We start from the raw sequence: 16,699 nt of genomic DNA, 5'->3' as shown, positions 1-16,699 counted from the left end.
TAAACATTAATATTGCTTAAGGAAGGTACTACCCCTCTAAATTTAATGTATTTTAAGGAATCAGAAAGATAAGTTCCTCAGTACTAGGGTCAAATATTAGATTGCTTATCTAGCATAAAGTTAAGATTTGGGAATTTAGTTGGCTTTTTTCTGCTTCGCAGTATTATAGTTTCAGTTAAAGTTTTGTGACCTTTTTTTAATATGGTTGGAGATTATTTGATTTTTTCTATATCACTTTTTTTTTGGTCCAGATCTTTGATTTCATTGGTGAAAGGAACTTCATTCACCAATGCATGTCATTGACTTGAGCAATTTATAATTGTAAAGAGTTGCCTGGTGCCCAGAGAAACTTAGTAGTGTATTTGCCCAGGGTCACACAACCATTGTGTTTCAGAGGGACTTAAAGCTAAAGCCTCTTGACTCAAAGGCTGCCTCTCATAGATGACTTTTGTTATGAAGAGTTTTAGGGGCAGCGAGGTGGCACAGTGAATAGAGCACTGGCCCTGGAGTTAGAAGGTCCTGAGTTCAAATTCAGCCTCTGACACTTAACACAAAAACTAGCCGTGTGACCTTGGGCAAGTCACTTAACCCCAATTGCCTTCCAAAAAGCAAAAAAATAAAAAAGAAGAGTTTTATTTTCTTTCCTGTCTCAGAAAAGAGCTGGTAATTTGATTCCACAGAGATTTTAGTATGAGGTAGATTCAAATGAGATAATGTGTAAAAAAAGCACTTTGCAAACCTTAGAATACTATATTGTTCAGAATGAAGCATTTAAGAAAGATGTATTAAAGAAGTTATAGACTATATAGTTAATGTATATGAAAAAATTTCTTTTTATTTTCAAATCTTAAAATGAAAAAAATCAGGTTTCTTAACCCATCATGCAAAACTTGAGAACATCAAGTTCTTAAGTAGTAGGGAGAAGCTTACTGGTCTGGAAATTAGCACTTCTGGTTCTATCATTTCCTCTTTGAAAACACAGGCAAATCAATTTACCTCTCTGAATCTTAGTTTCCTCATCTGTACAATGACTGCCACTAAGGCTCCTTCCAATTTTAATATTCTAGGTCAGTGGCCTCAAGGTTGCAAGTTTCCTCACCCCTGTTCTAGGCCCTTCTATGAAGTTATTCTTCCAATTGACTACATGTGCTTATTTTATTTGAAAACTTATTTTACCCCCCACTTTCCCATTTTGGATTTAACAAATGATCACAGTACTTTGCCCCAGGCTCCCAGGTACCTGTTTTTCTAGACTGATGTCAACTGTAAATTTTATCTACAAGAAAACACCAGATATGGAGGTTGAAATAGCATCGGGCATTTCTGCTTAGTAAACAAGTATTTCAAGGAAATCTCAAGGAGCCATGTTTAATTATAAGCAGTTTTATTATAAGTAATTATGTAGGTAATATATAATTATATTTATATATAAATATATTATAATATATAATAAAATATGTAATATATATTATATGTATTTAATATATAAATAATTATAAACACATGTACTTTCCCTCTACTTTGTGTATACATTTGTCTAGGTTGTCTATGTATGCAGTCACCAAATTCATCTACAAGCAAATGTCATTTACCCTTACCTATATCTTTGTCATTCTCAGAGAGTTTTTTGGACAAGGCTGGATGAAGGTTGAAAAGAACGAAAGGACTCCTTACATCATGAAAACTACCAAACATTTTAATGATGTAAGTATAGGACTGTCGGCAACTTTCTATTCTTTGCTCCCCTTTGTTATAAACCTATGTTTTGTTAGAAATTTGATTGGGAATTCCCTTTGGAGTTCCCTCTGAGATCCTTATAGGCTTTATAAGAGAAGCAAAGACTTATACCTCCTTTGTTCATCTACATTGGCTGAAGAGAATATGGTCCTAATGACTTTATTACATCATTTAAAATAGTTGGCTGAAGGCAAAATAATAGAAGTCCCATAATCTATTGGCCTATTATGTCATTAGAAAGGTTTGACTTTAGAAAATGTCAGATTCTTCTCTTCCCATATACATATTTCTAAAAAGTCTTGGCCTCCTAGAATTTATATTACAAAACTCAGATATCTAGGTAAATATTTAAAACATCAAAAATTTCTTTAACAATTTGGAAGAAAAACATTCATTAAGCATCTATGTGTAACACATTGTGCTGAACACTTTACAAATATTATTTCATTTAAACCTCACAACCACCCTGGGGAGTAGGCACTATTAATATCTCCATTTTAGAGTTAAGAAAACTGAGGCAGACAGAGATTAAATGAATTGCTCAGTCACATAGCTGGTGTCTGGGGCCAGATTGGATTATAAATTAGGTCTTCCTAATTTATATTAGGAATATTAATAAAATATTAGTTCTTCCTAATTCTGGGCCTCGTGCTCTATGCACTGAGCCACCTAGTTGCCTAGGTCAAATCGTTTCATTGGATAGCATCAGGAAAGCCTAGGTTCAATTCCTTGACAGTGAGGTGGTACAATGGATAGAAAAACAAGACGCTATGTCTAGTACTTCTTTGACATGACAAAGAGTTAAAATTTTTAATTCTATGTAAATGTATTCTCCATTTTTTTCATTTTGTTTTCTTGACAATGATGAATGAATGAAGTGTTTATTAAGTGCTTGTTGTGTGTAAAGCACTGTGCTGAGTGCTGAAGAGAGACACAAACAGAGAAGTAATACAGCCACTTTCTAATTAGGGAGACAACAGATTGGGAAGGTTTCAGTGCAGGTCACATGGGAAAGTCTCATGGTCCTTATGGTTCAGCAGCAAAGCAGATGCTGGTGCCTCCTCTTTAATGTCATTATTTGATATCATTAATCTCAGGGTTCTTGGGTTCAGCCTCCTGGGCTGAACCAAGCAGAATCTGAGGGGAGATGACAATCAAGGTTGTAGTAGTAGCTTGACTTGCCTAGCACATGTGCCTCTTCTCTCTCCCTCAGGGTACCTCACTGCTTCAGCTAAGAGGGCTTGCCTGTCCTGTGTATGGCCCTTGGTGGCCATTTGGTAGGGATGGCTGACCCTTTCTCCACAGGAGTTGTTTTCCTTGATCATGGCCATGAAGACTAGCTATCTTGGAAGCATGAATGTTGGTCTGAGGGTATTGCTACTCCAGGAATCCTGTGTCTTTCTATCTGTCTGTTAGTAGCACTTTTCAGCAATTCTTACTGATGGTGAAGAGAAAGGCGGGCCCCCTCTTCACAAGGGTTCTCTCCTCAGTGATGGCTATGGGGGCTGGGCTATACTACCAGCAGATCTGGTGGCTTCAGGGGTGCTACTATTCCCAAGACTCTTGGGCTGAACCAATCAGGTTCTGAAGGAAGATGGTGGATTTGACTTCTCTGACATATGCTGCCTCCTGCTTCTCCCTCTGGGTTCCTTGCTGCTTTAGGCTGGCTTTCCTCTCCATAAGGCAAATAACAATATATTATAAAGACGTATTTCAATTTCACCTAATGTCTATGAAATCAAAAGCACATACACAGGAGTGATTTCACTTGATGGCAATGCACACAAGATCCATTCTCCAGAAACACAAAACATGCAAAAATTAGGACTGCCTAGATTCAGAGGTGCCAGGTGTCAGAGTTCACAGGGGTTCTATTGCATTGTGTCTTTATTTTACTGAAAAGAAATGCTTCCAAAAAGAAGTTCCAGGATAAATAAGTCAGTGATAATAAGAACTAGGACCTAATAACATTACTCTTGTTATATCAATATATAAATACCAGTAATAGAAACACACTGGTTATTGCAGTGGCCATTCCTTGGCCTCTGAGATAGAAGATGGTTTCTTTCCTTTACCCCTTCCCCAAGGAGCCATGTTTAATTATAAGCAGTGCTGTTCTTTCCCTTTACTTTGTGTATACACATGTTTTTAGGCTGTCTATGTATGCAGCCCCAAAATTCAGCTTGTCACCATCCACAACACAGAATCTCGTATTTGGAAGAGGCTTTAGAAGTTGTCTAGTCTACCTCATGCCTGAAAATTAATCCCTTCTATAGAAAATCTGATCATTGCTCATCCACCCTCTTTTTTAAGAACTCCAGGAGCAGCTAGGTAGATCAGTGAATAGACCACCGGCCCTGGAGTCAGGAGGACCTGACTTCAAATCAGGTTTCATACACTTGACACTTACTAGCTGTGTGACCTTGGGCAAGTCACTTAACCCCAATTGCCTTGCCTTCTCTCCCCCCCCAAAAAAAAGACCTTCAGTGAGGGGTGGTCTCTGACTCTTAAGGCAGCCCATTCCACTTTGGGGCAATTATAATTGTGTGGAATATTTTTCTATTTTTGTTATTTTTTATTAAACTATTTCAAACTTAAATACACAAGAAGAAAAAGAAACATATTATAAACTTAAATACAAAATAAGAAAAGCATTGCCATGTTCACAACAGAACATAAGAAAGGATTCAAAATAAATAGCAATAAATTTCTATTTCAAGAAAAACTATATAATAAATACTACACATTGTAGTCAGAGCTATCCATCTTTGCTTTACTTCCTTAAGTTTTCTTTTGTTCTCTGCTGGCACTTTTTACTTTTTTTTTTCCTTACTTCCTCTCCCACTCTCCCTAGAAGGCTGCACTTCAGCACAAAGATAAAAATATATACACATATACATATATACACATGCCTACATATACATACACACAAATATATATACATACATATACACATATGTACATATACTTCTATATCTATAAGCATATTCGTATATAAACATATACATTCATATGCATCTATGTAAGACCATACTATACTTGTTTGTCCTCTGTTTCTCTAAGGGTAGATAATATCTTTCTTCATAAAATCAAGTCTTTCGGGACAGCTAGGTTGCTCAGTGAATAGAGCACTGGCCCTGGAATCAGGAGGACCTGAGTTCAAATTCGGCCTCAAACACTTAACACTTACTAGCTGTGTGCCCTTGGGCAAGTCACTTAACCCCAATTTCCCCACCTTCCTCCCTCTCCCCCAAAAAAAGCAAAAAATTTAATTAAATTTAATTTAAAAAATAAATCCATGTTTTTCCATACTTTTCTAAGGCCACCAACTCATCATTCCCTACACTGCAGCAATATTCCAACCTTATATTGTCTGGTTATTTTAAATAGTCTAAAGCAACATTAATTAATAAGACTGACATATAGTGTAGTTTCCCTATTTTTCTCTTTTGATTAAATCTATTTGTTTTAACTTTGTTTGAAATCATGATTGCTACCCCTGCTTTTCTTTCCTAATAAATTCTCCTCCTGATCTTTATTTTAGTTTGTGTCTCTTATTTCCTATCCCTACTGACTCCTCTACTTTGCTTTTACCTGCTACCTTGCCCTCCTGTTTTTTAACCTATCTCCCTTAGATTTAAGAAATCTAAACACATTTCTATACCTTCCCTTATCCTATTCCCTCACCCTCTTCTTTACAAATGGAGAAGACTTTTATTCCCTTCTAAATGCATATGTTGTTCTCTCTTTAACCCAGATCTGATGTAACAATCCCTCTAAAAGTTCCTCCCTTATCCTCTCCCCCCTCCCTATCCTCTTAACCTTTTATTTCTTTCAAATTTAGAAGACTTTTATACCCTTCTAGGTATATATGTATTGTTCCCTCTTTAACCCTTTCCCAATGAGAGTAGGGTTCCATATCTACTATCCCTCCTCCCCCAGCTAATTCCTCTGGGTCAGTTCTTCCTCTCACACATCATTTGTATAAGATAATTATTCTTTTTACCTTTTCCTAAATGGTTACTTTTTGGAATTTTTCCTTATCAAATCTAATCTGCCTCTCCACAGCTTCCACCTAGTGTTTCACTTCTGAGGCCAAGCAAAAAAGTCTAATCCCTATTCTATAAATCTGCCTTTCAGATGCTTAAAGATAGCCATCACATCCCCACATTTTGCCATGTGCAAAAAAAAAAAAGGATAAACTAGGATGACTTTCGTGTTCCAAAACAATTCCTCATTTTTTCAAATTCTTTTTTAGAAATCCCCCCTATATTTTTATGTGCTTGTTTAGAGACCAACTAATTGATAATTATGAAAGCAGGGAAATTTAAAGCAAAATTGTTGAAAGTTAATTTAGAATCTTGGAAAAGCATTTTTGACACATCAATGGGAAAACCCAATTTAATTTTTAAAAATTAAAATTGCATAACAGCTGATATAGTGGAAAGAATACTGGACTGAGTAAGAGTTAAAAGAGTTGGGATCCAGTCTTAGGTCTGCCACTCATCAGCTGGGAGAACTCGGGGAAGTCACTCAACCTTCCTGAGCCACAGTTTTCTCAACTGTCAAATGAAGGAGATGGACCAAATGATTTTTAAAGGTCCCATCCAACTCCAAAATCTTACAATTATAAGAAAGTTCTACTTATTAAACGAAGTTTCCAATCTCTCTTACTTTATTGAAATGATGTTTCTGGGTCTTGTTTTTTCCCCAAAGATCAGTAACCTGATAGCTTCAGAAATCCTCCGAAGTGAGGATGTCAATGCTCGAGTTAGTGCCATTGAAAAATGGGTGGCTGTAGCTGACATCTGCCGGTGCCTACACAATTACAATGCTGTGCTAGAGATTACCTCCTCCATGAACCGCAGCGCAATCTTCAGATTGAAGAAAACGTGGCTGAAAGTCTCCAAACAGGTATGATGAGGTTGTTCTATTATCTTTACAGAGTTGAATTAGTGGTAATGACAGAAGTCTGAAGCTCTGTACGTTATCTGCTGTGTCATTTTGAATATAGGCCTACACAAAATATAAGCTACAAATGACATCTACGTTGAAGGAAAAATAACATACAAATTTAAAAATATCCTAGACCATCCTAGACTATCCTCAAGTCAGATCTGAATAATACTGGAAGACAAATGATAGCTATAGAAGAAGAATAGCATTATCTGTGTAAACCAAGATGAAAGAGGCAATTTTGTAGAAGAAAACAATTCATTCATATGAAATGAAATATCTTTTCTCAGACATCAAATGAAAACTCCCTGAAGTGAGTACCTGAGACAGGTGACACCTGGGTAATACAGCTTGTACAGATGAGTACTTGTCTTCCCCTGATATTTTATTTCCCTCTGATTGATCATAGGTCTGCCCATTCTGCTAAGACAATATTTCTATAAGTGCCACTAAATAAATTATTTTTTTCCCAACATGCCTCTGAAGTAAGATGATGGTATGATAATTTGTATGCTGTGTAAGACAATGCATTGAGAATGGAATGGATTTCTGGAGGGTAACACACCAGATCATCAAGAGCTCATGCTAGATTTTTTATATCACTTGTTCTAGGTCTTTAGCTTTCCCTACTAAGTCATCCTTGTAACAAAGGACATTGTCCTGAACCTGGAGTGAATTTTTCTAGGAGTTAGAAAGGAGTCAAATTCCAGTGGCCCTTTCATATTCCAAATTTTATTCATAAAACATTAACCAGGTGCCATCAATGGTAAGATTTCTTTGATACCCACTTGTTAAGGGACTTAAATTCAGGGAAGAAATTTATTCATTCAGGATGCAAATATTAAATCTATCTTCAATGTAAAAAATTTGAACCAGAATTCCTATGAAAAAAGGGACTGAAAGAGGACGGTCCTTAGAGTCTGGAAGAGTCTATTCCTGCCTCTGCCATATATGGGTTATATGACCTTAGACAAGTCATTTAACTTTTTAGTGCTCCCAGGCAACTTTCTAAAACTATAAATGCCAGTCTGTATCAGTAGAGGAAGTTCCTTACTGGGAACTCCCTTACACCAATGAAATCACAAGTCTGGTTTTAAAAAATGCACATTCTGTATACATGTATTATATAGATACGATATAGATATATACATATATACACATGTATAGGTAGTCTATATGTATATATATATATACACATATATATATATATATATATGGAAGCATGACCTGGGATTTTGCTAGATGTTACCTTGGGTCTTTCAGTTCATTCATATACCACTAATAAATGATTACTTTCAACACATGGAAATGACTTGTATGACTGAATGTATACTTCCAAAATGAGCAGTTTAACACCATATGTATGGGAATATCAGTCCCATTAACAACTACAATTCTATCATATATTTGCCTATATTGTTTCTTTAGTCAGAGGGAAGAAAGAGCAACGCCTTTCCCCTGCAGGATGCTTTATTGAGGTCATTTGGTAAAAAGCTACATCATTTCTAAGACTTTTTCTTCATATCTACCAGGTGTGAAAGGTTGGTAGTGTTCCTCACCACTGTACAAGTGAAGATGCTGAAAGACATAAAGCAAGTTACAGTGTATACATGGAAAAGCTTTAGGTAGAACAATTAGCCCTTTAGTTTCTGATCTATTTTTCCATTTTCACAACATACTCTGTGCCACACCATACTAAAACATTGTAGTAGTCGGAATAACTTACCTTGACAAAGTATTTTAATGTTTGCAAAAACACTTTCTTCATAACAATGAGTTAGGTAGTACAAGTATCACTATCCCCATTTTATAGATGAAGAAATTGAGTTTCTTACAGAATAAGTGACTTGCCCATGATCACATAGCCAGTAAGTGTCTGAGATGGGATTCAAATTTGGGTCTCCTAATTCCAGGTTAGGCCAGCATACTATCCACTATGCTACACTGTCTTGTCAAATTCATGGTATTACAATTCTACTGCATACCATTTATTAACAATTCACTTTGCATCACAGTAAGGCAAGTGTATTGCCCTTTGAAAAATTGGGAAGTCACGGTACAAAAATATTATAGTTGAAGATGTTCGTTTGATACCTCTGAAGAAATATGGCTAGATCAAGTACTATAAAATTTCTTCTGTACCTAGCTCCCAGTCAAAGTTCTGATTCCTTTTAATGAACAACAGAAGGTGCTATCTATGGGACCTGTCATTGTTCTCAGCTTGACTCTTACCCATGTGATCAAGATGTTATTCTTAAAATTAGCCACCCTGACTCAGGTGACTATATTGCAGGTTGGCCAAATGATGTAATTTCCAGCATTACTTGAAATGCAGCTTCAAGGATCTTTCAAGGCACTTCTTTAGACCTTGTTACACAGAATTAAAAAACTCGTCGGCTCAGCATTTTGCTTATTCTAGAATCTTGATGTCTTTCATTCTCTTTGAAATATTGAAATTCTGTGGAAATTAAACAAATTTCAGCAACCATAGCTACTAAACTTGTGGATAAAGTACACTGGGACCTCATTACTGGAAACTTGCCCTGGCCTTCTGTAGTTAGGGTCTGAAATTGAAAATTACCTCCATGTCACAACCTAGTCCACTACTTTAAGGTATAATAAATCAGCTTATGATCTGGCAGTCCTTTAATTTGACCTGGAACTTGTGCCTTCAGAACATCAGATGTCAATCTATCTCCATGCTGGGTGTCTAGATATGGCAGCATGCTGCCCAAGTAGCAGAATGACAGGCTACCTCATCACTAAAGTTTGCCAAAGACTTTTGCTTGTGTATAAGGGTCATGCCTCTTTCTAGCTGTCTTCTTCAAAGTTATAACAGCCTGGAGAAATCTGCTAACACTGAAAAAAAAATCATCTGTTATTGGCTTCATGTCTTTTGGGGGATCCTGTATCAAAACTGAACCAATCATATTTATTATTTCTGAATTGTTCTCTCTAGGATTTGAGGGGGTAAGTTTGATGGCAAACTACCAAAGTAGATAAATTTCCTAGAGGATCAGAAAAAAATGGATACTAATAATAGCATATATAGTCTTCATTTCATCCTTTAGCACATAGGTGCATAAAAGAAATAAAGCCTAGATCTGTACTAGGCTAGGTCCTAGGTAAAATTGTGAGTAAGCTAAATTTATCTTAGGAAGAAGAGTTTCTTTTTCTTTCCCCGTTTTCTCCTATTTCCTCCCCCAAATCCACCTTGGTGTCTCTCATAGTCTAGATCCCCTTTCTCCTAACAAAACCTGATCTAAGGAAGGTTCAATAAGCTCATTAATATTGAGGAACAAGTGACTGATAAAGTTAAATTTCTTATGTGTCCTTGAAGGGGAAGGGAAAAAGATATCATTTCTAATAGTGGACAAATCTGTATAAACCAATTGAGAAAATTATAATTGTGGAATTTCAGAAAAGTAGGATAGTGGGGGAGGAGAAAGTATTGAGGAAGACTGAGTCTCTTATTTCCTGAAATCATGCAATGAAGGCAATTGGTTCCCTCTTATTTACTCCTGATTCCCAACGTGCCCTGAATCTCTTTCCCTACAATTCTCTGATGCCTACAAGCTAGAGTGATAACCAAGATGGTTAGTGGACAAAACTCTTTGGGATTAGTCAAAAAGGAAAAGACTTGGGCATTTCTGCCAAGTGTCTTCAACTCCTTCATGTTACCTTAGAGGAGATGAGAGCAATCAATAGCCTTCATTTACCAAAAAAACAAGGTCCATTTGTTGTGTGCTATATAAATGCACATGAACTGTTAGGTCAAAAATTTGTGACTCATTGTCTGGGTTGTATTATATAGACATGTCCTATGTCTAACTGGAACAATTATGACTTTATAAAAATAATAACAATAATAATAGCTAGCACTTATATAGCTCTTACTATGTGCTAAGCACTTTTTAAAAATATAAACATCTTCTCATTTGATGCTAAAAAAAACAACCCTTGGAGGTAGGTGCTGTTATTATCCTCATCGACATTTGAAAGCAGAGGTCAAATCCAAGGTCACATAGCTATAAGTGCCTGAGACCATGTTTGAACTTAGGTCTTCCTAATTCCAGGCCCAGCAGTCTATCCACTAACCCACCTAGTTGCCTATTGATTAGAGTTTCTCTACCCGGCTGGAAGAAATGAAGAAAGCAAAATGCCACCAATACCAATATAACTAACTGCTCTAGTTTTTAATAATAACTGTCATTTATACAATACTTAAAAGTTTGTAAAGAACTTTACAAATATTACCTCATTTATCCTCTCAACTACCCTTCAAGGTAGGTGCTATTATTATCCTCATTTTACAGATGAGAAAACTGAGGCAAACAGAGGTTAAGTGACTTGCCCAGGGTCACACATTTAGTAAATATCTGAAGCTGGATTTGAACTCCAAGTCTCCCTGGCTCCAAGTTCAGTACTCTACCTACCACACCACCTAGATCTAGGCAGCAGAATATATGAAATTATTGTTAATCCAGATACTACTGCTCACATCCCCCCAAAATGCAAGTTGGTGGTAATGATGCTGTTCCCACCATTTTCTTGTGCTTGCCACGTTTGGACCAGGTCATCTGTGAGTGACCCTACAATTCTGGGAGTGTTCACATATCAATAAAGATTTTATAAATAAGAAATCAAATTGAATTTAAAGGAAGGCAAATCTCTATCTAGATGCCAGACATAGGAAATAGCTACCTGCCCTAAAGTCACCACAATTCATGTGAATGCCTGAATTTGTATTCTATCAGATCAAAGAAGACAGTACTAGGCAGACAGTAGGCATTCAGGGAAAAAAAAAACTTTTTGGTTAATTCATTGACCACTTTTCCTGGATGGAACTAGAATATTGGTTTTATTAAAACATGAATTGACATCCACATCAGAAGCCTTCCTCCAAAATGTGACTATACTAAGACCAATGGTATAGTAAGAAATCAAGATCAGATTAAGCATTCACAGCCCCCTTTTCCTCATCCCTTTTAATACAAAGGAAGAATAAGGACAGCAACTGGCAGAAAGCATCTCCATTGTGCTGATTTTAGCTTGTTTTCCATTGTTTTCTTCATTTTCTCTGGGCAGCCCAGAACCATAGGAATAATACTATATTTTTTCACAAAGGCACATAATGGATCTTAATACCACTTCTGTACCTCCGATAAATTTAAAGGCACTAGATAACACTGTCCACATTTCTTACTGGATTAGGTCCATGCCTTAGCATGGGATGTTATAGTTGGAAGGGAAGATAGATCTGTTCAGGTTTGAGTCCTAATGTGCTTAAGGCCTTCCCTCATCTTTGGGAAACAGCTAAATGACATGGTCTCCTAATTCCTTCACCAATGAAGAACTATCATGAAAGCTGCATTGATTTCCACTTCAATTAGACCTTGAAATCGGATCATAATTTCCTGTGGGAAAATTTTTCCAATAAAGACTTGGGTTAAATCTCAGTGTGCAGCCAACTGGAGCCAATGTCCTTGTGAGACACAAGAGACCACACTGAAATTGCCTAAGCTGAAGAATGTTGCGGAACTACCATTTTTGTCATTACTTAGCATACAACCTTACCATTTGCAACCTGTAATTTGGGGTCTGGAAGAGATCTTGGAGATTATCTCAGAATCCAATCTCCTCATTTTTCAGGTGAGATGACTGAGGTCCCAAGAGGTTCAGTGACTTAGAAACATAGGTTAAAGCTTGCCAGCTAGAAGGGAAGCTTAGCAGCCATACATTCCAATGCTTTTATTTTACAGATGAGGAAACTGAGACCCAGAGAGATTAATTTGCAGGCCAAAGTCACCCCTCTCACAGAATTGGGACTCAAAACTCCCATTCTCTGAACTGCAAATCTAGTCCTCTTTTCACTATAACATACTATGGTGACACAGCTAGGTAGCAGCAGAGAAAGAATTCTTTTGCATTCCCCTTTTCACTGACCTACATACATTTGAAAGAATTACAGAATCTCAGAATGTTAACAGATTGAAGACTCTCAAGAGAATATCTAATCCTACTCCCTCATTTTACAGTGGAGACAACTATGTTCCAAAAGGGAGAGTGATTTGCTTACTATGACAAAACTGAGATAGGGTAGAATTGGAACTCAAACCCAGATCTTCTAACTTTCACCAGGCCTTCTGGTTTCTATTTGAAGAGTCAGGCACTTGTCATTTCTTTGGAATCTAATCTATGTGTTTGGCCAGATTTGATCATTTGACACATGACTGAAAACATTGCATCAAAGTTTAGATTTCTTTTGAAATCTCCTTCAAAACCTTTTCTTCTTGAGTAATTGTTTCAAGTACAGTCCTTTTCTTAAAGTAACAGTATCTGTCCATTTACAGTATTAAAGGTAGAACTATATAGAAGTGACTCATATTTTAGGAGCAGTCATGGAAAAGACCATATGAGGATAAAAGGAATATGTGGTGATAGGATAAGGAGACATGAAAATCAGCAGTTCTCTACACATCTGTTTAAATTAATCTCAGATTTAAAATACTGGGTTTATCAAAAAAAAACATCTGTACCCCATTACTATGCAGCCTATTCTGAGAGCCAAATTTTAACCCCGCTCATACATATTCAATGCAAATTTCTTTTCTTGAGAAATATGTGTGTGTGCATGTAAAAGAAGACAGCCTGACAGGTTCCAAACATCTAAAAAGTTTTAAGACTAGGTCGTATTCTACCATGCAAACACACACAACAAAATGGTTTTTTTCTCTACTTTAGCAAGGACATGAAGTTGGAGGAAGTGCAAAGCAACTTGTTTCCGACATTTTTAATGTGTTGTTTGCTAGTAAATGCTTCTAATTCCTTCTAGACAAAAGCTTTGATTGATAAACTCCAAAAACTTGTGTCATCAGAGGGCAGATTTAAGAATCTGAGAGAAGCTCTGAAAAAGTAAGTGTGTCATTTTGTGATTCTTACTTTTCTAAAAAAAAAATTTAAAGGCCATTGCAGACAAAACTTTTCCAAAAATTAAAAAAACATAGTGAAAAGAAGTCTGCTTGCCATTATTTATGTTACAAGTATATTGGAAGCAAATTAGTAAAGCTTCATTAAGAACACAACATTAAACCATGATAATTGTGGCCTAGGGTTTGCTAAATAACATTTTTATCGTTCATTAAGGACACAATGGTCAGTTTGCAGTTATCATCACCTCTTTCCAGAAGAGGAGACAGAGGAACAAAAAGGGAAAGAGATCTACCTAAGGTCACACAGCAAGCAAATGTAAGAGCTAGCATTAGAGCTCAGAAACACTGATATGTTAAATTCGCTAAGCACTTGTCTTAACATGGTGATTCAATTGACTGAAAGGGAAAAATGAGTAAAGCCTATTATGTTTCTAAAGTTTCTAAAGTTGGGTTTCCAAGTTGGTGCAAATGACTTTAGCTTCACCTTAACTATCATTATGCCAAATGACAGAAGACAATCTGTAGGTAGTGCTTTGTATACCTGCCATGTTCAGCATTTTTGCAATAAAACCAAGAAAGCATACCCAATGGTCACTATGAAGAGGAGAAACAGAGTCTCCATCAAATTCTGCTAAAACTCCTAAGGAGACAGTCTGGTCATTGACTGTGCATTTCTCATTGTGACTGTATTAAACTGTCCCAAATCAATGTGACATGCTGAATTTGTAATTTTCAGTGAGTGTTGTTGCCTTCTCCACTCATCAATCAAGTGCTTTCTTTGGGTAATTCCATTTGGTCTCTGTATTGACTTCCATTTCCCATATAGTCACATTTTGTGTTACATAATCACCTTTTGATTGGCCAGCATTAGCACTGTGAATGTGCTTCCTTAGACACCTTTGAGGCAATCCCGTGCTCACTGTCCCATCAGAGCACACTTCTGCTGCCCACCCTGCCCTTTCATCTGAAAGCTCATTGTCTAAAACACTTGCTATGGTGTCCTCAGTAACTTTTTTGTTTGCTCACCCTCAAGACCAAGCATGGAGATGAGTCGATGCCTTTGGCCCTTTAGTAACCAGGGTATGGAGGTCAAAAGGAAGAAGGTCTGATGAATTTCCTTTACTGATTCCAAGAGCCTCCTCCTGTTCTTGTGTCTTCCTGCTGTCCTTCAGTCTGTCTTTCACCAGCTCAATGTATCATTGGCTTGATCATCCCCACTTTTATGTCCTTTGGCAGATGTTCTATCCATCTGTGCTGTTAAATCTTCTCTTCAGTCATGGTCCCTGGGAGACATCACAATATTTTTTTTTCCTTCTCCATGGGTCAGTGCTTTGCCTTGGGCTCTCACATTATTCATCCACAAACTTGTCTGTCTTGCAGAGAAGCCTCTTCACCGCAGCTTCATCGTTTATCTCCTTTCCTGTTTAGTATCCTTCCCTATTTGCTTCCTCAGTTTCTCATTTTGTACCACAATGCCTATCCTTGCTGGTTTCCCCTTCTCTGGTGAAATTAGAAAGTATGTTTTTCCTGTTCTCTCCAACTACCAAGGCATAGATTGTGACTTTTTTTCCTCTTCAGAAAGGGAATGTTTGTTTCTAGGCTTTTAATTTTCTTAGAAATGAAATTCTGAAGTCAAGTTCATTATAAAATCATAGTCTTAGCCTTGTGGTATGGATCTAGCTAAATTAAGAGAAAATAATAATAGAACATTTTACTGACAGTACTTTTCCCCCTCAAAAATTTTTATTTTAATACATATTTTATCCTTTACATGCATCAATACAAGGTAGACCTGGGCAGATATCTCTATCTTAAAGGAAGGGCGGAGAGGACATAGGGCACAGAGAGATTAAGTAATTTGCCTAATATTCCATGGTTGAAGACTAGAATTCAGGCCTCTTGAATCTTCATAGAGTATTCTGTCTAAATTGTACTGCCTAAACTTCTATTATGACTCTACCTACAGTGGATAAGCACCACTTTTTGAGCAAAATAATTTTTAAAAATCTGCCAATGGAATGGTTAGCCATGAAAGTTTTATAATGAGAGGAATAAATTCTCAGACCCAGATTACAACCTAAAATTTAGTGAGAATTTTTTCCAAAATTTTTCCTCATTTGTACCTCTCCCAGAATGTCTAATACCCTAGACAGATTGACTTCTTTTGAATTCTCATGTTTTCATAGTATATGTTTTAAGAGTCAGTTTTAGAGCCTATACAGATTTTTAATTTATAATTTCTGATTCACCTGTTGCCTAACAGAAGAGGCCTTCCATGATCATTCTCCCCAGTGACCAAATCCTTTCCAGAATTTATCATAATTTTTCATTTAATTCAGTATCAATTCGTATCCTTCATGGCACACCTTTAAGGTACCAATTTGTTGGTGATTCATCTACCTCCAGCTACTCCTGAACACTCCGGCAACCCCTTAGCTGTCATATATGTGTTTCAGCATTTTTAATTGATTCTGTATCTATTTCATATGTTACTTATAATCATGTGTGTCCTTGTATGTGTTTTTCTCTTGTTTCCTTAGTTATAGTGTAACCTCCTGAAGACTGTTCTTCATTGTTTTGTAAAGCCTCACAGTCTCCAGCAGAGGTTAATGATGTAAGAGACCTGGCTGATTGCTATATCCATCCTATTACCACATCTGGATATTGTCCCCAAAATAGAACAAACCAGCTCTCCCAAACATAAATCCAACTGTTATCTTGCTCCTGGCATACATGACCAGATCATGCCCATAGTCCTGCTTCATGATTTTTCAAACACTCAGGTGAACAGAGGACCCCATGTGATCTTCAGAGAGACTCTACAATTTCTAATCATTCATATTCAGTCTGGACTCGTTTTACCTTCTGATCTTTCTTCTGTCTGAGAGTTGTGGGCAGAAAAAGAAAAGAAAGACTCAACTGAAATTTCAGGATTTATTATGACTGAGAAATGGGAGGCAGGAGGTGGCAGTAAAAGATCTTCAAGAGGGCACTCCCAGGCATATCTTTCCTTCGACTCTTCAAAACCTCCCTCTAAGCATTATTGGGGCAAAATTCTTCTCCAAGTATTTGGG

General features: G+C 36.8%; 1 protein-coding gene across 1 annotated transcript in view; it reads left to right on the top strand.

The window, feature by feature from the left end:
- The window catches only part of RASGRF1 (Ras protein specific guanine nucleotide releasing factor 1), a 220,297-nt gene that overhangs the window by 189,812 nt on the left and 13,786 nt on the right, over window positions 1-16,699 (top strand). The window contains exons 22-24 of the mRNA XM_069098666.1: window positions 1,620-1,704; window positions 6,454-6,651; window positions 13,529-13,608. Coding sequence (XP_068954767.1) covers window positions 1,620-1,704; window positions 6,454-6,651; window positions 13,529-13,608 — 363 coding nt within the window. The remainder of the gene's footprint in view (window positions 1-1,619; window positions 1,705-6,453; window positions 6,652-13,528; window positions 13,609-16,699) is intronic.

Source organism: Petaurus breviceps, unplaced genomic scaffold, assembly GCF_028583685.1.
Source record: "Petaurus breviceps papuanus isolate PSGF00001 unplaced genomic scaffold, PetGlider_PUasm1.0 37, whole genome shotgun sequence".
NCBI lineage: Eukaryota > Metazoa > Chordata > Mammalia > Diprotodontia > Petauridae > Petaurus > Petaurus breviceps.
The sequence above is the reverse complement of the archived record's forward strand: the minus strand, read 5'-3'. Positions and strand labels throughout refer to the sequence as shown.